The sequence below is a fragment of the Podarcis pityusensis genome (assembly GCF_964106645.2).
Source record: "Podarcis pityusensis genome assembly, chromosome: 4".
In the NCBI taxonomy this organism is placed as follows: Eukaryota; Metazoa; Chordata; class Lepidosauria; order Squamata; family Lacertidae; genus Podarcis; species Podarcis pityusensis.
This window is the reverse complement of record NC_138027.1, coordinates 56,330,510-56,354,920: the sequence shown is the minus strand read 5'-3', so window position 1 is coordinate 56,354,920 and position 24,411 is coordinate 56,330,510. Positions and strand designations below refer to the sequence as shown.

Here is a 24,411-nt window from a genome sequence, read left to right as displayed (position 1 = left end):
TTGCTAAAAGGGATTAAGAAAATTCAACAGTATTTTCAGCTACTGACAGCCTTTGTTTCAGAGTTCTACACAGGCTTTATACACCCACACAAGAATGGGGTAAGCGTCCATTATCTAAATATACCTCGATTTTTTACCTAAATTCATTCAAACTTTAGGGAGAAGAAAGTTGTTAACTTTATCCACCCCGGGGTGCATCAAACAGTATGTGCTTCCTTCTAATCTATTCATAATTTTGTAGTGCTGAGATATATAGATAGGAGAACGGATATTCTTAGTGGTGACACCTTGAAAGTGGAATGTCCTCCTTTTGGAAGTCTAGCTGGCACTAACATACCCTCCAAAATTTATCTGATGAAATTTGGGACATCCTATTCAATAATAATAATAATAATAATGTTATTATTTATACCCTGCCCATCTGACTAGGCTGCCCCAGCCATGTATTTATATATAATAAATATATTTATTATATATAAATACATAATAAAACATGAAACATTTAAAATCGTAGCTATACCTACAGGGCTGCCTTCAGATATCTTCTAAAGGTTATATAGTTACTTATCTCCTTGGCTTGGGAGTCACATAACTCCATACCCTTCAACATTTCTCCCATGAAAATAGGAAAAGCAGGACATTCCGGGATCAAATCAGAAACAGGGATGGCTTCTGTAAATCTGGGGCTGTCCCTGGAAAATAGGGGCACTTGTGGGGTTTGCAGTAATGGTTTAATCTTTTTGCCATCAGCTCCAAGTCCACCCGTCCCGTTCCCCCCCCCCCCCCCCGCTTTTAAATACTGTGATTTCATAGCAGCTATTGGTTTTAAGAAATGTAACTAACTGGAACTTTCGTTTTATCTTCTCCTCCGGTGAAATGCAATGTTTGCAAATGTTTGTAACCCACCCTGTGGTCAAGAATGATAAAGATAAAAATCTACATAAATAAAATTCTTTCACCTGTGCAACACATCAGATACAGAGCAGATTCTGTCAAATTGGCTGACAGCTCATTTGTATGACTGTTATTCACCAGACATCTCACCCTTTCGGGCTTAAATAACATGCTAAAAGAAGTTTTTTACAATGAAAGCCACCAGGTCTTGAAAGATGTTTAGGCCATCCCATCATAACTGAAACTACAAAGTGATATTAAAAAAAGAGTCAACTGTTTGTGAACAGCTCCAAGCCTACAACCACTTCAAAACAGACTTTAAGGACTGAGTCAAATATATTATGTGCTATACACCTCATTGGAAGTAGGGAAATAATACATTTAACATCTCCCCGGTATAGAAAAAAAATTGTGTGCATGAAAACCTGCCAGAGGAAAGGTTTTTAGGGTCAATTTAAGTTTGATGCAGGAGGTCCTCTTTATCAATATCTTATGTTTTTGCTCTTAAGGTCAAAACAGACATGCATGCTAAGGAGAATCAGACTGAGACGGCAATGTGAGGGGGAGGTTTAATCCAGTCCCTTGCTGCCACCACCCTTTTTCTGACTGAAACTATGCAGTCCCAGCACCAGCCCTACCAATAGGCAGAGGTGGAAGCCTCCGCTGAGGGTTCCCCAGTTGCACTATTCCCATCCTGCTGAGCTGCGGTGCCCTAGAGGCAAAGGTGCTTGTTTCTTGTTGACCTGGGCTGTTTTTCTGCAATGTATTGCCAACAGTGCGTTTAGGAAAGGCACTTGACCAGGTCAGCAGAGAGGCAAACAGCCCAAGCCATGCACTCCAGAAAGTATCGCCCATGTGTTGCTGTGCTCATGAAACACATGCTGGCATTGCAGCTACCGCACTGCATTATTTGAGTGGGCAGGGGGCAGGTGGAGCGGGAAGCAAATTTTGGTGAGGTTGAAGGACAGAGTTGTGCTATCCTTCACTCCCTCTAAGCTAGCCTGCTGCCCTCAGCCACAGCGGAATATGCTGTCTCATCATCACCTACCAATCCATTTGTGGAACAGGCAGCAAAACATTTCAGGCCAGCCCTGATTATATCCCTCCTCCTCTCCCCCAACCTCCAAAAAGAAAAAAGAAAGTCTGCTAAATCCGCATGACACAAATAGCATTTTGGTGAGATAATTTAGATCAGAAAAATGGCAGAAGAAAAGGTTAAACTCCTCTCCTGTGCTGAGGTCCCGATTCCCGCCCCCCACCGCTTTAACAATAAACCAACCATGAGAAAACCTTTCTACAGATATCCCACATCACGTCTGGTTTGGTTCTTAGCTCAGACTTCTTCGTAATGTTTTAACTTTCTATGAGCAGAGAGAATGCTAGAATAAAATCTTTATCCATGATATGTTAGCTTTCTATTGGCAGGGAGCAGTTTCGGGTTTTTTACATTTTGAGGACACACACAAAATAAGCCTAAGGTTTTCTCTTTAAAACCTTCTGAATGTTATATGCACAAACCTTTTATACACTACAATCAAGAGAAATGGTGTTCCATTACTATACTGCAAGTCCTGCCAAGAAACCTAATCCCTAAAGCCTTGTTAACAGGAAAATAACAGCTGTACATAACTACTATACTAATGAAGAAAAAATGTTTACAATTACCATTTTCATTGACTTTTTTCAGGGTGTGTGTTTGACTTCTCTACACTTATGGTATGAACACTGTTTTTTAAAAAATAAAATGGAATTTTTGCTTTGAAATTTTAGAATTTGTACTTCAGGAGGGTTTTGATAGTTCAGTATATTACAAAAAATAGACATAAACCAAAGGAAGTTTGGTAGACCTTACTCAGAAGCAGTTCCACTGAATTCAGTATTAAGCATTTTCAGATTGTACAGCAAATCCCGTTTGAATCAACAGGATTGTATGTGTCCAGATCAATTTTACTTCAATAAATTTGCAACATAGCTAATTTTCTTTGGATTTCATCCATCTTTGAAATACTCTGCCATAATTCTATGTATATCTACCCAGATGTCCACCAAGTTAATGTGTTACAGATGGAAGACAGTCTCTAAGTCTCAATTTGTTTTTAGTATTTTGTAATGGCTAAACAATAAAAAATAAATGCAATATGTAAACAACTGTAAGTACATTATAGTGCTTTTGGCTTGTGGTGTTTGTGTGTGAGAGACAGAGCGAGCGAGCGAGCGAGCGAGCAAGAGAGTGTCCTCCTAGGTGGTGTGTTAACTGCCTTCCAGTACAGTAGCTAGGCTAGTGAGAACAAGTGGTTAAGGTTTTTAAAAATGTTTTTATTAAAAGATTTTCATGGGTAACAAAAGAACATACAGAAAAGGAAGGGCTGAAACTCCCCATGAATGCCCCCCTTTTCTCTTATACTGGCAATGGCACCCACAGAAGAGGTACAGGAACTGTTTCAGTGAGTTCCCCTGGTTATAGTGTGAGACATTGTTGTAATAGGCAATACAGTGGTACCTCGGGTTAAGTACGGTACTTAATTCTGTTCTTAACCTGAAACTGTTCTTAACCTGAAGCACCACTTTAGCTAATGGGGCCTCCTGCTGCCGCTGCACAGCCAGAGCACGATTTCTGTTCTCATCCTGAAGCAAAGTTCTTAACCTGAGGGTTAGCGGAGTCTTTAACCTGAAGCGTATGTAACCTGAAGCGTATGTAACCTGAGGTACCACTGTATGGGCTTGACAGGGTGGGGTGGGGGGAGAGAGAGCCAGAAAATCTAACCTTTAGGTTAGATCACAGCACATTATATGTGAGAATGTCTGATGACAGTTCAGAAACTTCAGCTGGCACAGAATTCAGTGGCTGGTACAGAATTCAGAAGGTGCAGAATTGCTCACGGGGGCAATACAGTTTGAGCAAATGACATCAACCATGGCCCAACCACATTGATTCCCAGTTAATTTCTGGAGCCAGTTCAAAGTGCTGGTTTTGACCTATAAAGCCTTAAATGGCTCAGGACAGCTATACCTCGAGGACCGCTTCTCCCTATGAACCGACCTGGACTCGGTGATCATCATCTGAGGCCCTTCTTCATGTGCCTCCTCTACAAGAGGTCCAGAGGGCAACCATACAAGAATGGGCATTTTTTGCAGTGACTCCATGCTTGTGAAATGCTCTCCCCAGGGAGGACTGCCTGGTACCATCATTTGTCTTCAGGCGACAGACAAAAACTTTCAAAGTTGGCCTTTAACTATGTGTAGCCTTTAGAAGTGGGTGGGATGCTTTTAATGTATTTCTCTTTCCTCTTGGTTTTAATATATAGCAATTTATGCACAGTTAAATTGTGCACATCTAGCTTTACAAGCATGGGAATAAATAAATAAAATGGTGGTGGAAAGGGGTCAGGATTCTGGAGAAAATGACTTTGGCAATCCCACCCCAGAACATAACCCGCACCTAAGTTATCATAGAATTGTAGACCTGGAAGGGACCATGAGGGTCATCTAGTCAATCCCCTGCAATGCAGGAATCTTTTGCCCAACCTTCAGATTAAGAGTCTAATGCTCTACCTACGACGCTATACCTTTCCTGGGGTTGCAGGCTTACTGTATCTATGTGGGGTTTACTGTCTATTTGTTTGGTTGTAAGTTACTTTGGATGACAAACTTAATGAATATAACTTATACAAACTTAATGAATAAAATAAAACTTAATACAGAGAATGCACCGAATCAAGATTCCCTGGTAACAAGGACAGCTACAGAAACCGAAAACCACAACTCAACTAAGTTGCATTGTCATTTTGCAGTTCTCACAAATCATGGGAAAGCAACATGAATTCTTCCTCACGCATGCTAAAAGCATGTTTGCGCTTGTCCTGTGCCAGTTATTTTCACTTCTTGTATGTGCTTTTTTCAATAAACAAATAAAATTCAAAGGCGCAATCCAGCTGCTCAGCAGGCTGGTGATTCGCATTAGATACGAGGCACGGAAAGGCCTCGCCTGTGTAAATTCCCTGAACATTAACTTGGCGCTGAATCAGAGCCTCCTTTCCCTCTGCATTTGCGGATGGGAAGGGGAACCTCGCCTTGATCGGCAGCAGGGCTGCAAGACTGAAACGCGCTCAGCAGGGCGCCGGCTACTTTGAAGACCCAGCTCGCACTATGAAGTGACTCCAGGAGGACGAAAAGAGATGCCACTTATTATTGGCGCTTCCCGAGGCACAAGCGGCATTTTATTAAGAAAACAAAGACTGCTGGAAATATATTTATTCCCCACCCCTTCCTTCCTTCCTTCTTTCTTCAGAACTCACACAGGCAGCAAGTTTCCACCCGGGAGTTTTTATTTGGCAGAGGAGCGCGCGCGCGCGTGGCGTATCCTGCCGCGGGAAGTGCTTATTAAGGGGAATCCACAGAGGAAAGACTCCCTTCCTCATTCTTTAAAAAAAGGGGGGACGCCTTGGGTCGGCTTCATGTCCCTCAGGCCTCCTCCTCCTCCTCCTCCCTCCTCAGAGACCTGCTGAGTTCCCGCCGCCCTTAGCAACGACCAGCGCCGCCCGCTCCCCTACTTGGCTTAGGCGGCCAAGGCAGGGAGCGCTGGCTGGCTGTGGGGAGGAGAAACATCGCCCGCAATTGCTATGACACCCCATTAAACACAAACACGCTCCACCGCCATTTCGGGCAATTTATGCTCTCCTGCCGCCGCCCCCCCCCTCAGCCGTCCCCGCCTGGCGCTGACCAATCGGAATGTTGCGCACGTGACGAGCGTTCACTGCGATGACCTCATCCCTGGTGTGGGATGACGTCAAATTCAAGATGGATGGAATCACGGCGGTGGCGGCAGCGCGCGCGGGTGAATCGTAAAAGGAGGCGGCCGGAGAGTGGGGGGGAGGAAGGGGGGAGCCTGTCCAGCGGCGGAGAAGGTGAGTAGCGGGCCCCAGTTCCTGCCTGCTCAAGGCGGGTCTCCCCCCACCCTGCACAAAGGCGTGGGTTTCCCCATGCACAAAGGCGTCTTTTCCTGACGTAACTCTGAGGTATGTTTTTCCCCCCCTCCACCGTGTAAGGGCTGCGGTCCCTGAGCTCGCATTTGCGCCTGCGCAGGTTACAAAACGGGTTCCCACCCCTTTGCGGCGCATGCGTTGATCCCAGCAGCCTCGCTCATGGTACGGAATACGCATGCCCTTGTATTCCTCTGGGTGTCTAATACGCATGTCAGTTGCCAGCTCTCGGTGCATGGTTACTTCTTTTCACTGCGCCTGTGCGTTGCCCATACGGACACAGTTGACCGCACACCCGCTATGCTCGGGGTAGTCCCTGTGGGTGGGGTGAAAGAGGGCTCTGTGAGCGTGCGCAGGAAAATGGGTGTGGTGGGCTGTTGAGCCTTATGATGTCATTCTGGGTAAGGAGTAGGGGGGAATTGCTCTCTGCAGAAGGAAAAGGGTGCTAATGTGCCCTCTCATAAGTGCTTTACACTTCTTGAGATGCTAGCATTTGGAGATGGAGGTTCAAGCACAAATAGAATGTGCACCCTGTGACATACTTTCTCCCAAACCAACATACACGTGGGTTGGCTCTAGCTATGCAGGAGGATTCTGGGGAGCGCTTTGGTCATAATAGCCAGATGTGATTTTGCTTTTGTTTTATCACTTGCTGACCCCTCTTAATGAAAATAGTTATGGGCTTGAACTTACACTGGTACCTAAGAAACTATGAATTTAGGTTTGTCCTTGTTGGTCTAGGTTACTGCTGCTTTGTTAACTCCCCGATTTTTGTATTTTACAGTACAATCTTATGCATGTCAACTCTAAAGTATGCCCCATAGACTTCAAATGGGCTTACTCCCAGGTAAGTTAGTATGGAATTGAAGCCTTACTGTAATATGGTGATGATTTTTTATTGTTATTTTTTAAATCAGAAATGTGCTTTATTGTCATGTGATTGATTCAGATAAAATAGCATTATCTCATCATTGCTTTATAGTCAAAAAGTAAAAGGAGAGAGAAATGAGAAATCATAGCACAAAGGCATATATGTACAGATAAATAATCTATTAAGATTATTGATAAGTTATTAATGGATAGCTGACAGAGAGTGGAAGAATATGTGGAGATAAATTCTTTAAAAATGGTGAGTAGAATCGAAAAAGAGATAAAATAAACCAGAACATCTAAAATGGAGAGTCTCCAAATGAAAGAGCTGTTTAATGATCAAATCACTGTGATTGAGTTATAAGGGTAAATATTATCTTCAGTTTTCTCATTCCATTGACATGAAAAAGTCCAGTGCTCTGTGGACTTATTCTCATGTTGATCTATGTCTTCTCTTCTTAGATGTGCATTTTAATGCATGTTATTACTTGTCATTTATTTTCCAACCAGACTTTTAACTGAACACATGCTTTGATCTTCTCGTTTTTTGCAATGTAAATTCTGGCAAGAGCTAGGAGAGTTACAGTTGCTTCAAAATCAATTAGTCTCACTTCAGATTTCAGGTACCAAAGAGGAGAAGATTTTATGGTGTATATATATCTTGGGGCAGGGGGAGGGGACTTTTGTCGTTTAAAGTTAGGCTATAAATGTGATAAAGAAATACAGTGTGGTGCTATCAAATACCATTGCCTGCTGAAATCAACTCAACCATACTGATGCCAAATCCAGCCACACAGACCAACAAGAACTAACTTGAGATCCAGCTAGGTCAGCTATAGAATCTGCTACTTCAGTCCCAGAACTGTTTTCATCACAAGGTGCCAGCCCTGGGATACACAAAAATAAAGTGCATCTGGCCATGTCCTATGTGCTGCCTAGCCATCTTTTGAATAACTACAACCAGCCCATACAAATAAAGCATTCTGTTTAGATTTAATTTCAGTAGGCCCAAGCAGATGCGCCAGAATGTCTTCATGTGGAACATGAGTTTTGTGATACATCTAGCAAATGTATGTCCCAATATGATACAATGGTATCTAGTCATCTAAGTGAAAACTGATTGTGTATACAAATAAAACAACCCCATAACACACAAAGTAACACAAAAGAGTCTGAGGAATACAGGGTTTCTGCTCATTGCAGAAACAGATAAGAAAATAACAAAGCCATCAATTTCAGCCAATATCCTGCCTAAAATGGTATGAACAAGATGATGAAATTCAAGTAAATGAGATGGGCAGGGTTTCCTGGATAAAGTTGCTTTATATGTAGGTGCCACAACTGAAAAGGCCCTGCTGCTTATGCTCAGCCATCACACTTCAAGGCAATGAGGGCATTCACTGAAGTTTTTATGACAATGGGCCAAGTACAGGGGAAGAAGCATGTGTTAATAAAAATGGACCACTTCTGCTCTGCCCCCTTCCCACTTCAGTCACACAAGGCCACAAAGTTAAAACAATCCAAAATCCTAGTGAAACAAAAGTGCTGGTGAAGTACAGTTGTTCCTTTCCCAGCATGCTTTGCCATTTCACTGGGAAGGCAGTCATGAAGAAGAAGCCCTTGGTGTGAATTTCTTGGCCACACCACAGGATAGAGAATCCCCTACTCAGAGTGACCATCCTGTGCTCCCAATGTGAGGCAGAAGGCATCCTTGGGCATCAGAGTCAGACATCACCTAATGTGGCTATAATACACCTCCAAGTGAGGGACACCAAGTGTTTCCCTCTGAAGTCCTGCCTGTGTCAAAGACAGGGTTGTGAATAGCCAAAATGAAGATTGATGACAAGACAAATCCCCTCCCCCCTAACTTTGCCTCTCTTGTGCTTGAGTAATGCAGGCTGCTTTCTCCATGCTCTTCTCTAATACTTGGAGTGAACTAAGCTGGGGAAAGCAGTTGAGAGATGTGAAGTGCGGCTGGGGTGGGTTTTTCCTCGCAAAGTGTTCAGTTGTATGCGTTGGGCTTAATTACATGTGCTTTAGGCTTAGTAGGAGATGAGAACTAAAGTGGTACTCCAAAAATATTGACGGAAGAGGGTTTTAAGGAACCTTTGAAGGAAGGGAGAAGTTACATCATGAAGGTGTTCTGTATGAAGGTGTTGACATAAGGAGTGGAAGGGGGAAAGAGCACAGTTGTTTAAGTGAGCAGGAAACCTTTAAATAGCTGGCAGGGTGGAATGAAGGCCACGGGTAGTGATATATCAAGATACAGTAGTGGAGATAGCAAAGGTGAGGGTGAGGTGTTTTTACGCAAATGGACAAGAAACCAGTGCAGGTGTTTATGCGGGATGTCACATACTGTAGGCTGAACAGCAACATTGGTAAACAGGTCTTGCTTCAGTACCCAGCATGGTCAACTAAATTCTGGGCCTCACCAGCTCCAGGAGACCCACTTGGGCTGTTGTTGACCACTTTAAAAATGTTTTTTTAAAACAAAACAAAACAAATGGATGGCCCTGTGCTGTACAGAAGTGGTGGTAAAAAGATACAGCAAGTGCTACAGTGATCATCTTTTTTCCAGTACCTCTGTACACCTGGGCAAGTGCTTGATAAGTCTGAGGTAGAACTATGGGGCACACCTTGCTCAGGCGCCTCCTCTCGCTCCTGACACTGCTAAGCAGGGGGAAAGAAAACAAAGCCAAAATCTGACTTGTAGTATAAGAACATGGGCAGAATGAGTGGGAGCAAAAGTTTGTTCATGGCTGGCTACTTGTGGACATTTGAAGGAAACAAACCACAGGCCCATGTGTTCGCACATTGTGACATGACAGGCTTTGGCTTGGGCTTGTTTCTTCCCCTGTGCAACGCAGTAATGGAGGAGGAGCAAAGCACCTGATAATGTGAAACTTTCACACACTGATTAATTTTTTTTCAAGCAAGCTGTTTTATCTCCCCCAGATCATCTGAGATGCAGACCTGAAAGTAACTGCAAATTAAGGAAGAAATGGAATCCTGAATCTTTCTGTTGTTTTTGAGCATATTCTAAATTCAAGAAGAGAGAAGGAAGGTCATATGGTATGTTTTATTTTTAAATTACATTTGTTTTAAGATGATACTTTTTGAGAAATTTCATTGTGTTTAGAGAGCATACCTGTTGGTGGGACAGGGGGACACTGCTGGAATGGGAGTCCTGCTAGACACACCTTGCAAGTTAGAAGTGAAGGGGAAGGAACAGTTTCTGTTCTTCTGTCTTTTCTGGGCATTCCCTCCTTCCTTCACTCTCCATTTTGGAACTGTTTCCTTCCCACTGTTTCCACTGGGAGGGAAATCACTTAGGTGAGCTCCAGGGCTGGCATATGTTTTCCCTGGTTTGGGGAGTAGTGTGTCCAAGGGCTGGGGATGCTATGGGTCTTTTAGTTCCATGCCCCAGCATGGCCCTTTTGTGACTCTTCTCATGTTGGAAGTCCATTGTTAATGAGGCAAGAGCCATGGAGGTTTTCATGTCAAGCGGGTGCTACCCAAGGTTGGACCTTCCCCTCTGGGGTCAAATCTCTCTCTCCACCCTTGGAGTGGGAGGTCTGAAACACTCTATGGCCCCTGAGATGCTTTCCCAAAGGACATAGCATTGGAGGATAATAGTAAAATTAGCTGAAGAAAAGCTAGCCTATTTTGGATGCAAGGCTAAACTATAGCTAAGCAGAGGGAACCTGCAGTTTGTGTTGCTAGGCTACATCTCTAATCATTTACAGCCATTGGCCACAGGTTTCCACTGCTGAATTATATAAATAAGAACTGTTCCTAAAGTTTTCTTCACTTCTTTTCTGCTGCATAACTCATGATACATATAGGTGTTCAACCCTCCTTCTCTTGACACAGCCTTGTGCACTTGAGTCAACCTCGCTCTAACACACAATCCTATACATGTTTATCTGAAGGAAAGTTCCCTCTGAATTCAGTGAGACTTAACTTATCAGTCCACTATCTTACGGAACAGTAACCTTTCTCTCTCTCTCTTTTTTAAGAAGAATCCTCTTGGGTTTTCTTGCTTGGGCTGCAACATATATATATATATATATATATATATATATATATATATATATTTTACAGCTTTTTTAGAAGAGTTGTTCATGTAATCCTTATGACAGTTGTTTCATGAGGCTGTCGGTAAAATGAAAAAAGGATGGAACAATACTTGCCTTAAGCTATACATGTAAGATACAAAAGGCTCAGTTTCCCAAACATTGGGCTTGAGCCAGACTAGGTTAGTTGCGCTTGATTACCATTGAAAGCAATGGGATTTAAGTCACATTGATTACAATTTGAACAGACTAATTTAGTATTGATCCAAGCCAGCCTGCACATGTGTACAGTGGGATTGAAACTATACAGCACAATCCACTGTGCCCTGAATATTTGTTTAGAAATTCATGGGGGTTTCCCCCCCAGAATCTGACTTTTAAGTATTTGCATGCAGTTTGCTTTCATATATTGGGTTATTTTTTGTTACAGAACAGGAGAAAATACCTAAACACATTTTTTGAACTCTGCTAGCTACTGTATGTAGTAATCACTACATTGGGGTGCCTTTTTTAAACATAAGTTAGCTTCCATATGCCTAGAATCATATCTGGTTGTTGTTGTTTGCATTTATGAATTGCCACTGATAAGGCATCTTGGAGTGATTTGCAGTACAATAAAACATATATAAAACAGTTTAAGCAATTGCATATATAAAAACAACTATATAAAAAACAGTTTAAAATGGCAGCAAATATATGAAACCAATTACTGTGCACTAGGCTAGGCCTGTTGTTGTGGCTTACTGTGGGAGGAATTCAACTTGCGCTCTTCTGTTCATTTTGTGTGTGCAAGCGTTCATTGCTGCAAGACGGAAAATCCCACCCCCCTCCTTCCTCATGTTGTTCTGGGGGTTTACCTGGCTTTCCAGCGTGGATTTAGGAAGAGAAATGTCCACACAGCACTAAAGGGAGCCGTTGTGATGGCTTTTGTTAACACACCAGGTTAGTTGAATCAGGGCCGATGTATCTGGGCACCACAGTTCAAGAAGGACACTGACAAACTGGAACGTGTCCAGAGGAGGGCAACCAATATGGTCAAAGGCCTGGAAACGATGCCTTATGAGGAACGGCTAAGGGAGCTGGGCATGTTTAGCCTGGAGAAGAGGAGGTTAAGGGGTGATATGATAGCCATGTTCAAATATATAAAAGGATGTCACATAGAGGAGGGAGAAAGGTTGTTTTCTGCTGCTCCAGAGAAGCGGACACGGAGCAATGGATCCAAACTACAAGAAAGGAGATTCCACCTAAACATTAGGAAGAACTTCCTGACAGTAAGAGCTGTTCAACAGTGGAATTTGCTGCCAAGGAGTGTGGTGGAGTCTCCTTCTTTGGAGGTCTTTAAGCAGAGGCTTGACAACCATATGTCAGGAGTGCTCTGATGGTGTTTCCTGCTTGGCAGGGGGTTGGACTCGATGGCCCTTGTGGTCTCTTCCAACTCTGATTCTATGATTCTATGATTCTATTCAATGTATTGCTGTTTTAACTCCCATGGTGTATTAGGCATATCATCTTCCCTCTGTCTCCAAAGGAAAACAGACTACTATTTATATATTGACTTTTCAGCCTTTTACTGGAGAAGAATCCTGTACTTTTACAGCTTTCTTTCTTTCTTTTTTCCTTTCTTTCTTTTTTCCTTTCTTTCTTTTTTTGTTTCTTGTAAATGTACCTAAACGCTATTGGTTTTATTTTTTCTTGTCTTGCAGGTATACCTAAATCATGGAGGGACTCTTGCATTATATAAATCCAGCACATGCTATTTCTCTCCTAAGTGCTTTAAATGAGGAACGACTAAAAGGGCAACTTTGTGATGTTGTTCTTATAGTGGGAGACCAAAAATTTCGAGCTCATAAAAATGTTCTGGCTGCCAGCAGTGAATATTTTCAGTCTCTGTTCACTAAAAAAGAAAATGAGTCTCAGTCAGTGTTTCAGCTTGACTTTTGCGAACCAGATACTTTTGACAATGTATTAAACTACATTTACTCATCATCCTTGTTTGTTGAGAAAAGCAGCCTTGCTGGTGTGCAAGAAGTGGGCTACAGTCTTGGGATTTCCTTTCTTACTAACATTGTTTCCAAAAGTCCTCAAATTCCATTGCCTGCATGTCCTATTAAGAAAATATTTTTCCAAGAGGATGATGAAAGCAGTTCCCAGAAGAGAAGTGTCATAGTTTGTCAGAGCAAAAATGAAGCACAGGGAAGAAATGTTGGTCAAACCTCACATGATGTAAGCCATAATTCTAAGTCCTCGTCCTCAGTTGCTGTCAAACCTAAGCGGCCACAATCTACACAGCCAACTGAGTTTCTACATAGCTTATCGCAAAATGAAAGGAGATGGCTGAAAGACAGTTCTTTAAGATACTCCAAGTCCCACGAACATTCTTCGGCTACAGCAGATGATCAAAGCAGAACTAAAAGGAATGCAGTATTGTCACAGAAAACATCTGTAGAGGAAGAAGTGGGAGCAGATGAAGCAGGAGGAAGTGATCAGTTCCTAAGAGGAAAGGCAGCAGAAGTACCTTTGAAGAGACCTTGTCCACCAGTCTTATCATTACGTAGCTCATCTGAATCCACATTTTTGTTGAGAGAGACAGGAAAAGGAGCTGGCCCAGGGGAAGACAGGAATTTGCTATACTATTCAAAGTTAGGATTAGTGATCCCATCTAAGGTATCTGGTCCTGCGAACCAAAGTATTGACAGGAGTGGGCCGCTTGTAAAAAGTCTTCTTCGAAGGTCATTGTCCATGGATAGTCAAGTTCCTGTTTATTCGCCTTCTGTCGACTTCAAGTTTTCTCAAGGACCTTCAGTGGTGAACAACGCACAAGGGAGAATGTTAAATGTAATGTCACAAAAGCCATCTGTGAAAGAGTCTTCAGGAGAGGCAGTTCCTGATGGCAAGACACATGTAATGTACCCCCATCGCCTTAGGTCTTTTAGTGCCTCCCAGTCTGGAGACAGGGAGGTCTCTTCACCTCTTAGAGAAATACGGATTAAAACAGAACCTAGCAGTCCACTTTCAGAGCCTTCTGAAATAATAAGAATTACTGTTGGGGATGCTTCATCATCTTCCAATAAGATTAATGCTTTTAAAACAGAAGATGATCATAAGGATCTCAGTAGACTCCCAGCTAAAAGGAGGTTTCAAGCAGACAGAAGGCTACCACTCAAAAAAATCAAAGTGGATGAACATGCTTCCCCTGGGTCTGAGGACAATTTTGAGGAAAACTCAAATCCTACACCCCGTGATGCTGATTTCCCTGATTCTGACATTAGCAAAGATGAATATAGTGAGCTGGAAGAAACAAAACCTAACAAAAAGTTTAAGTGCAAACATTGCCTTAAGATATTCAGGTCAACGGCAGGCCTTCATCGTCATGTCAATATGTACCACAACCCTGAAAAACCCTATTCTTGTGATATTTGTGATAAGAGATTTCATACAAACTTCAAAGTTTGGACGCATTGCCAGACCCAGCATGGAATTGTGAAGAACCCTTCACCTGCTTCCAGTTCCCACGCTATCTTGGATGAAAAGTTCCAAAGGAAATTAATTGATATAGTGAGGGAGCGAGAGATTAAAAAGGCCCTGATCGTCAAGCTAAGGCGTGGCAAGCAAGGTTTTCAGGGACAGGCTGGTTCACAAGCACAGCAAGTCATCAAAAGAAACCTGAGGTCGAGAACCAGAGGAGCCTATATATGTACCTACTGTGGGAAGGCATATCGCTTCCTCTCACAGTTCAAGCAGCATATAAAAATGCATCCAGGGGAAAAAGCAGTTGGAGGAAATAAGCCACTTAAGCCCAAAGAGGAACCTCGCGTCGAAAGCCCAGTAGAAAACAAAAAAGTTTACCAGTGCCGCCTTTGTCATGCTAACCTTCCCTCTCTTATTGAACAGGGGAATCATGAGCGGCTCTGCCGGAATGCAACTGTCTGCCCATACTGCAGCCTCCGTTTTTCTTCTCTAAACCTGAAGCATGACCACGAAATGGCATGCGAATACAAGAAGCTCACCTGCCTAGAATGTATGCGCACTTTCAAATCCTCTTTCAGTATTTGGCGTCACCAGGTTGAGGTTCACAATCAAAATACCATGGCTCCGACAGAGAACCTGTCTCTGCCGGTTGTGGAACACAACGGCGAAGTGAGCGGCACTTCCAGGCTGCATTCTCAGCTGGAGCCGAACAAGACAAACAGCTTCGTTGCAGCCAAAGAAGACAGCGTGTTCAGCGACTCCTCCGAGCAGATTAATTTTGACTCGGAAGATTCCTCATGCCTCCCCGAAGATCTGAGTGTCTCCAAACAGTTTAAAATCCAAATCAAAGAAGAGCCTGCAGATGATTTAGAAGAGGAGGTCTCTGAAGGCAACCAGGAACACAAGGAAACCGTCTCCAATAAAGACACTGGCTTGTGGCCTTGTGAGAAATGTGGGAAAATCTTTACGGTACACAAGCAGCTAGAGCGCCACCAGGAGCTTTTGTGTTCGGTGAAGCCCTTCATTTGCCATGTATGCAACAAAGCCTTCCGCACCAATTTCCGCCTGTGGAGTCACTTCCAGTCCCACATGGCACAAGCTACAGAGGAGCCTGTGCGAAAAGAACCTGAGATTTACGCACCAGCTAATTCTCCGTCGCCCCCACCTTTGCCTCCTCCCCCACCCCTTCCCAAAATACAACCTTTGGAACCCGATAGCCCTACGGGGTTGTCAGAAACTCCTTCAGTTACTGAGAAATTATTTGTCCCTCAGGAATCGGACACACTCTTTTACCACGCTCCACCACTTTCAGCGATCACTTTCAAAAGACAGTATATGTGCAAACTCTGCCATAGGACATTCAAAACTGCATTTAGTCTTTGGAGTCACGAACAGACACACAATTAAAAGAAGAAGAAGGCATAAAGAATGCCTACAAGGGATTTTTAAGATTTAATTTCCCTGATGTTTCTGAAGTTACAGCATTTGAAATGAAGTTTTTATATATATATATATATAAAGGGACAAGAACCCTCAGCAATTAAATTTGACATTTGTGGTGCAGCTTTGGATGTGGAGATTAAGGTAAACTCAATTTATTGTTAGTAAATTGCTCACATTTTAAGGCATTGTGGTCTAGGATCTCCTACTTAATGAATAATTGCATTCATTTAAATCTGGTTACATGTTCTTCCTATGATCCTGGTATATATGGATTTATATAAAAAGGCAACAGCAAGTTAAAAGAGTTTAGAATAATGCAAATCCTGAAAAATGTCTATTGTGTTTTCACAGAGATTAATTCTCTCATGGGCGCCATAGAAATATTACTCATTCATTTGATGTTAAGGGAAGAAATTGAGAATTTTGCTGTGTTGACCTTGATCTTATTGAACGTTAGCAATAACAAATAAAACCTCGTTTGAGTTAACTTGACCCTTATTGAAAACTGATTAACATGGAGTTTTTTGGTTACTGGAATTTTCTGTATGGATATTGTGCAAGATACGATACAATTAAATGTTAGCAATATGTGAATATTTGGATTTTTATATATAAAGTAGCAGCCAGCCTGCTTCCAGCCATTTTAAAGCATTTTTGAAGGAAGAGTATCAAAATGAAGATGCTTTATTTGGGCCTCAGAGGCCGATATTCTATAGATATTTTGGTAACTAGACAATGTGCTAAGCAACTGCCAACTGATATCCTAATGCAAACTATATTACTGTTTTAAATACAAAACAGCATTGAGTGGATGTCAAAAATTAAGTTGTGCTTTGTTTCTTCTGATTTGTATTGGTGTGGATGTGTTTTATTACAGTGGAATGTATGACTATGCTAGTTCTGAAAAGGAGAAGCAAATGCAGTTTTTTTGGTGGTGAGCTCTGCTGAGAATACAAGAAAGTTTTTTGGGGGGGGAGTTCAGATGTAAATATTTACATATGTATAAGTGAATAAAATAAAAACACAGAACCTCTATTAAATATAAATAGTTTGGAAAGGAAAATGCAGTACCACAAATGTATTTCACAAATAACGAGCAGAATGTTTCTCTTACCCTGTATCATACTTTGAGTATCTTTTTGTTTTGTACTTAAATAAAAAAAAGATTGTTTAAAGCATATGAAGTACAATCCAATACTCACTTAGGCATGCTTAAGGCCTATGGGTTGTATTCAATGCTGTTGTTCCACTTGTACAGCAGACTTCCACTTGTGTAATATAATGTCCCCCATTCACCTGCAGACCCCTCAAAATCTGCTCCAGAGGCTTGGGGGACCCTCCAGAGTAGATTTTGGGGGAGTAACAGGGGGATAGTAAAGTTTTATTGTGCAAGCGGAATTCTGTCACACAGCGTTTGATATGACTCGTTGATTTTTGTGGGTCTAATCATGCAGTAGATGGTGACATGCAGTCATACTTACTGTGTTAAGAGCATGTAAATTCCACTTCATCCAGTGGAATTTACACACACACCTATTTATAGGACAGCGGTAGCCATATACCTTTTCCAAAGATCCATGTGTGCTTAGATAATATGCACAAATTCTTGTACACATTAGGGTTCTCATTCATTGACTTCACCTGTTGAAATAAAGGGAGAAACCATTGGGTAGGCAAGTTCTGTGTGCACTTTGGTACTCACGCAGTTGGAAAAGACTACAGGAATTGGGTCACTGAGTTGTAGCAGGGCCCTTGCTCCCAAATGACAGAGTAGCATCATTAATACAGATATCTGCCAGGAAGCTCTTACGGTTTTGTTTCCTACTCAGGAATCGACATTTAAAATTAATGAATTGCTAGTTGCATTTTAAACTTGATCTAAGGTATGAATGCTGTAGTTGAATTACTTAGCTTTTGGATTATGGGAAAAGACAGTAAACTTTGGTGTTCAGCTCCGAGTAATTATGAGATTCATTAAAAGGAGTGAGAAGTTGGTTCTTGAGTTCGTGTGGAGTGGGAGTAATAACTGGCACCCCAATTTTAAATGAATTTATTTTTAAGGAATTCTGTTGATATCAATAGAATCAACTTCCATGGCAGTCCAGAAAGAACAACAACATAGCACATTTCCTAAGACTTACTACATATTTGGAAATTAGTCCCATTAAGAAGCAATTTTGATCTATTTAATGCCATTAATGTGAAATATGGTTGGGTTGTTTTTTTTTTTTTACTTGTTTTCTGAAGAATAGTGTATTAGAAGCTGCTTTTGAAGCCCAGCTATATATTAAAAGCAGCTTCTGATGAAGCATGGGAAACTGCTCTTCAGAAATGCAAATAAAATAGCTCATTACCTGTGTGGATCTTCCATGGTTCCATTTTAAGATCCAACAGGGTGTGAGGCATACAAAACTTGGATCTTTCTTTCCTAAACTTTAAGATTTTGCATAGCTTTCAAGTAGAATAAGAACATCAAGTGATGAAAGCATGATACTTAATTTCAGAGTGGTGGGTTCTGGCCCCATGTTGGGTAAAAGGTTCCTTCTCTGCTGGGGGTTGGACGAGATGATTATCTGGGTCCCTTTCAGCTCTGCAATTCTGTGATTCTGTGCAGTGTAACAGAATTCTAAAAGTGGAAGCGAGGCCTATTACTAGCGAGACCTTTTCTCTTTGTGCTATAAGCAAATATTTGTATCAAAACTTTGCTTATTCCATACTTAAAAGGTATTTAGGGCAGTTCGCTCAGGGCTTTTCTCACACATTCCAGCATTCCTTACCCATATCTGTGTGTAGCACATAAATACCTTCTGCAGAAATAGCAGTAGAACCTTTTCCAACTGCTGTGACAAGAGAAATCTATGCTAGTTGCATCTTTTCTCCTTTAGCTTACACGTTGCATGTCTCCATATGTGTATCTGCCTAATGATGGTCATGACTACTCATATGTAGACGGGAACGGAAAGTGCAACTCAACCTACCTACAGTTTGTCCATTGGTTTTATACACAAAACACTATGCGGTCAATTACATTCATCAGAACTTCACTGATGTTAGTTATAGAATTTGCATTAATTTCAATGGATTGGAGTCAATATCATCCTTTCTAGATACCAGTATTTTATTCTAGCAGGGCTCCTGTGCCTTTAAGCAACTATGGGGCAGACATTTCCCCCAGCTTTGACTCCATACTGGGAATAGCTTCACCTATTGAATTTCTTCTTACAAGCCCTGCCAAAACCAGGTCCCCCCACCTCAGTCCTAGAAAAGGGAAATATGCCTTCATAGCAGTGCTTTGTTAACTGAATCCTCAAGCATCTAGAAAAGGGAAGTACCGGTACTATGCCTATCTAATGGTGCTTCACTAACGTAATCCTCAAGCAGAAACTTCAACAGGAGTTCTGCTATATTACTATTTGGGTTCTAGTAAGGTAATAAAACCTAAATAACTAGGATTTTAAAGACTACAATATGCTTTTTAAGAAATGGGGCTTTTTCTTAAAAAATAATACTAAGGATTTTTGTTAGTTTCTAATGTTAGGTCTGTTTTTGTTACCTTTTTCACATCAGTTCTTGTTTATTAACTGATTAAAAAACAACCCTGCCTCTCAGAATACTTTTTTGGGTACGTTTATAGACAAAGATTTTCCCTCTAGGTTTTTAATCCAATACTTTAAAGAGCTGTAAGAGTGTTTATTTTGCTGGACATGGAATAAATATACTTCTGCTTAAAGATTAATATATGTTTTAAAAGTTATAAATTATGGAATATGTTGCTTATTATATACCTTAAATCTTCAAGGAATATATTTAGTTTGACCATAATAAAAATAAAATGAAAACTATTGATTCGTTATTTATCATGTTTAATTCTGCAGTGCTGTAATGAAATACTAAAATAGTCTCATTCTACACAAGAAAAGGCTTTGGCCTTTTGTCTGAGTATATATTTTTATCAAATAAAGTTCACAGTCTCTCAAACTGAGGGATTTGAGGTATTAACATGAGAAAAATTTGCAGATTTTAAATACATATTTTACAATACTTATTTAGGTCTGTTGCTAAAATGGACAAAATTCAGCCCTCTTCCAAATAGTCACTTGAATGAGAATTTAATGTCAACATGTTCAGAAGTAGCCCTTGAAATTAAAGTAATTTCAGACTTGTGTAATAAGAGTATTCCTCCAGAAAAGCTTAATCAACATCTGGAAATGGACATTTAATTCTGAAAGCACCAATATTTGAAAAGGTGTTTTTGGTTTTAAGCAAGTGCTTTGCTGAATTCTATCTACAAATAAAAATATCCAAATGGTAATAACTGTGGAAAAACTTCATGGAAGTATTTCTCTAAAATACTTTAGCTATTTAAACATACTAAGGAAATGTAGCATTACTTTCCCATCTACCTTTGTTGGATTTTTCTGTATGGAAAGGAAGTGTTATGAAAACAATTTTTTTCTAATAAATGGATCCTTAAATTATTCCCTCCCCCCCAAGCAACTATTGATGGCTCACTTAGAATAGCCACACTTAGGTCAATGGGATACTTTCAGAGAGTTGCATCTGGGTGTCACCCTTGTGATTATATATTGGGATACTTGATTTACTCTCCTATATTTACTAAGGGGGACGCGGGTGGTGCTGCGGGTTAAACCACAGAGCCTAGGACTTGCCGATCAGAAGGTCGGCGGTTTGAATCCCCACGACGGGGATTTCCGTGCGCTGCTCTGGTTTGCCAGAAGCGGCTTAGTCATGCTGGCCACATGACCCGGAAGCTCCCTTGGCCAGTAAAGCGAGATGAGCGCCGCAACCCCAGTCGGTAACGACTGGACCTAATGGTCAGGGGTCCCTTTACCTTTTATTTACTAGGGCAGTGCACATGATCTTGCTAGATCCCAAACCAAATTCAAGTTGAACTGGGATGCAGCTGGATTGGATGGAGGCAGCCCCAGGTCAGGTCAGGTCCACCTGGAATGATCTGGGTGTGTCAAGGGCGGCATTCTAGCAGCAAGGGCAGGGGCAGATGTGCAGGCAACCTGCATGTGTTATTTTCTCCCGCCCCCCAACCTGAAGACCATGCTTAATCAGGGTTTTTAAACCTAATTAAACGCTGTGTACAGACCTGGATTGGTAGGAGCCCAGATCAGAGTTGGTTCAAACCCAGGTCAGATCAGGGCTGCTCCAAAGCAAATATTTATCTCTCTCGCATTACACAGATTTCCAAATTATTGTAGTAATTCCTGGATTCAGAAGTGGGAAATCCAAATAAATTGCATTTAGCAACATGGTCAAAACTCTGAACCCAACAACTTTGATTCCAAACTAATTCCATGTATTGATTTAGACCACAACTTCAATGAAATTGTTTCAGACAGTTTTTCTGTATCTTTAGCACCATGTCTGAATCCTGACTCGAGGGCTAGAGCAGGCATAGGCAAACTCAGCCCTCCAGCTGTTTTGGGACTACAACTCCCATCATCCCTGACCACTGGTCCTGTTAGCTAGGGATCATGGGAGTTGTAGTCCCAAAAACATCTGGAGGGCCTATGCCTGGGTTAGAGACACAAAAGATTGTTTTTTAAGAGCTGAAAGTGGTTCTTCCACAGTTATATTTGATTCAGGAGATCTTTCAGGTTTCTAAAATTACAAACCTTTCAAACCTGTTTATCAGCGCCATAGGAAGGCGTATATCGTCATAGGTAACAATAACTTTACCATGTTTCTCTGGAAGTGTGTTTTTATATCTTCTTCAACCCTAACCCATTGTCATTAGCAGCTGGTATGTGCCTATAGTCCTCTGTAACATTGTTTACATTTTCTTGCCTGAGTATTAGGGTAAAATAAACGTACATTTCTTTTTCCTACAGTGGTAACTAGTTCATCAGTACTGAAACCTTGTATAGAGCTGAACCTTACTGTAATAGTCTGGGCTGTAGTGTCATATACAGGTAACTCGCAGCTTACGTGCATTTAACTTGTGCGCATTCAACTTTACACTCTTGGCAAATAAAAACAAATAAAAAGGGGTCATCAGGTGGGGGGGGCTTTGGCAATTCCACTCGCCATTGCACTCAATGTGTTTTGACTATATGTGATTTTTGGCTTTATGTGTTATTCCTGGAACTTAACCCCCATGTAAGTTAACAGTTGCCTGTATTCTTATCTCAAAGATTTTTGTATGGCTTAACTTGACCTGTGAAGGAACACTATCAAGATGAGCACTCCATGAGGTCCTTAACCGTTTTTACCACTTTATATCATGAAGAAACTATCTAAATTATAGGCCTCCTAGGGTGATATCATTTATTTTTAAAGGGCCACTGTTGTCAATAAAACTAAATCTGCTTCTAATTGCAGCATTGGCACTTATATGGTAAACAATTAAATGCCTACATATGAATGTTGCTAATTCTTTTTATAGCTATTGAACCTGATTGTGTGGACTGCACCAAGTTCTTGTTTTTGTATTTTACATTTTAATTTAGTTTTGCATTTCATAGCACTTTGTTGGTTATACATACCACCAGTTACCTTTCAGCTGTATGTTAACTGGTTGCTAATTTATTTTATCCCCTTCCTACAGCCAGAGGTCAAATCTAAATGGCTTGAGGGAAGTTTCAAAAGAAAATTAACAAAAAGGCCTAATTTTCTTGATAGTATTCCTATCTACTCTGGGGCTTCTTTAAAAGGGCAACTGGAGTAGCCATCACCAATATGCAGAAAGGACTGTAACTTAACTTCTATTGACATTGCTTCTGATCTCAAACTAAAGATATATACAAATTTTATTAAAAAGGTCTGTTTTTATAATTATTTATATATTGTAGGCATTATACTGGTTTAATACATCTGTGCTGAATTTTAAGTAGCAATCCAATTAACTTTTTTAGGACTGAGAAATCCTGTTTTCAGAATCCCTTCTTTTAATGTAATGTTGCTGCTTTGTATTACTTTTCTACTGTATGTTTTCTTTACCTAAATCTTTATTAAGAAAATTTGGAGTAAAATAAACATGTTCTTTCAAGTGATTCTGTCTCATGGGAGTCTAATATGAAATAGGCTGCCAGTGCTCCAGTTCTCATTAGTTGACAGTAAGACCCTGCGATATCAGAGGAACTTATCACTAGTTTAATGTGTTGCAGCATTGGGATACATAAATTTTGTATTTTCATGCTATGAACCACCCTGAGATCTTTGGATGAAGAGTGGTACACAAATTTAATAAATTTAAGAAGAGTCACAGTTGTATGCAGGAGTTCTTCCAGGGCCACCTGCCCTCCTTCCCCTTGCAGTAGTTTTCCCTGTTACCCTGCCTGTGTAGTTGCTTAAAGGCGCACTCTGATTCTTGGGATCAATAGCTAGGCCAGCATAGTCTCCTTCCCCACTCTTGGCCCCCATGTTTATAATGGAAGCTGGCAGCCCAGGCAACTGATGCTGAGATCTCATTAAAATCCAGCTGTGCAGTGGAATTAAACGGCATTTTTTCCTTAGCACTTAAAAATCCAAGCAATTGTTTTACTGTTAAGCTAAGCAGCAGCTTAGATGGGCACCCTGGGCTCCATACTGGGGTGTCAGAGAGCCAGGGCACTTCATCCCCTCCCTCTGTTCTCCTATGGCTGCTTTCAGGAGAAGAAAATTAGCTTTTGAGATTTTTGGCAAATAATTGTGGCTCCAGAGCTCAAACTTCACTGCTTTAGTTGGACAACCAGAAACCCGATGAAATGATCTGCTACAGGCATGTGAGATCCTTCCAGGGATGTTCTGGGTTTAGTGTAAGCTTAACTCAAGTATTTTTTGTTATTTTAAACCTACCTTCTAACCATATGTCACACATGCCCCTTTACGTTTGATATCTTAGCAGGTACTGTTGTACTACAGACCCATAACGGGGGGGGGGGGGGAGGTGCTGATGTACAACTTTTCCTAATGTGTAAACATGCTGCATGGAGTTGACTGGAGAATGCACAGAGTACTTTCAGAAAGCATTTTTCGCACAGAGGATGCACGGTGAGAAAAAAATGTGTGTTTTTTACATAATCTCAGGAACCCAAACAGTAAGCATAAAACAATATACAAATACTTAGAAGTTACAATCTATCACTTATATAGGTAAGCATACAGTGTCCATGCTTTTCTGCTGTTTTCTTGTTATTATAGGTGCCAAAATCACACCAGACCATACATTTATATAACAGTCTGACCTTTAGCTTCCTTCAGTTTGTCAGTCAGCTTTTTTGTTATTGCCAAACTTTTCCAAGCCAAGGTGGCTCCCTTTAGCCTTTCCCAAAACCTGGCCACCTTTTGAGGAGCTGCCATGGAAAAATGCCCTATCAATTTTTATTTTTTAGGTCTATATTTTGTCAAAGCTGTAATATTTCTGTTTTTGGTCTTGTGGTACATTGTTATTCAGTGTCAAACCACTTGCTTCAACTGTCAGTCAAAGAGGTGACCCAAACATTAACCCACATGGTCCATGTGCGAATATTCAGACACACAGCTGACCAATTTTTAGGGAAATGCCTTTTGCTTAGCAGTTATACCTGTGTGGGGTCTTGGCTCACCATCTTTAAATAAGGCCAATCAATTTATCTGTGAACTTCAGTAACACTTTGTGGGGGTTTTGGGGCATTATTCAAGTAATATTTTTAAGGGTCTTACCCAAAAATATGCCCTAAAACAATACG

General features: G+C 41.1%; 2 protein-coding genes and 1 long non-coding RNA gene across 6 annotated transcripts in view; 1 reads left to right on the top strand and 2 right to left on the bottom strand.

Annotated features, from left to right (window-relative positions):
• Positions 1 to 24,411, bottom strand: part of UMODL1 (uromodulin like 1) — a 74,059-nt gene that overhangs the window by 40,791 nt on the left and 8,857 nt on the right. The window contains exon 1 of one of the 3 annotated variants that reach the window (XM_081004418.1): positions 5,615 to 5,634. The exons of 1 other annotated variant lie outside the window; for it this stretch is intronic. The gene's annotated coding sequence lies outside the window, so the exon portion shown is untranslated. Of the gene's footprint in view, positions 1 to 5,189; positions 5,207 to 5,614; positions 5,635 to 24,411 lie in introns of those variants that run through there. One more of the 3 variants, XM_081004419.1, reaches the window with a different exon arrangement.
• On the top strand, positions 5,839 to 20,184 carry ZBTB21 (zinc finger and BTB domain containing 21). Of its 2 annotated transcripts, none has more exons than XM_081004423.1 (4): positions 5,839 to 5,909; positions 6,658 to 6,720; positions 9,699 to 9,815; positions 12,523 to 20,184. In XM_081004423.1, exon 4 carries the CDS (start codon positions 12,536 to 12,538, stop codon positions 15,692 to 15,694), a length of 3,159 nt encoding a protein of 1,052 aa, XP_080860549.1. In that variant the 5' UTR covers positions 5,839 to 5,909; positions 6,658 to 6,720; positions 9,699 to 9,815; positions 12,523 to 12,535; the 3' UTR covers positions 15,695 to 20,184. The 2 variants fall into 2 exon arrangements, with proteins under 2 accessions (XP_080860549.1, XP_080860548.1); XM_081004422.1 differs by lacking the exon at positions 5,839 to 5,909 and adding an exon at positions 5,957 to 6,274.
• LOC308476715 lies at positions 9,804 to 11,132 on the bottom strand. Its single transcript, XR_013986067.1, has 2 exons — positions 10,960 to 11,132; positions 9,804 to 10,642 (listed from the first exon to the last, which is right to left on the bottom strand). It is a non-coding gene; the product is annotated as an uncharacterized lncRNA (long non-coding RNA).

Coding starts and splice junctions, on each gene's coding strand:
- ZBTB21 (XM_081004423.1), top strand. CDS start 12,536: ATGGAGGGACTCTTGCATTATATAAATCCAGCACATGCTATTTCTCTC.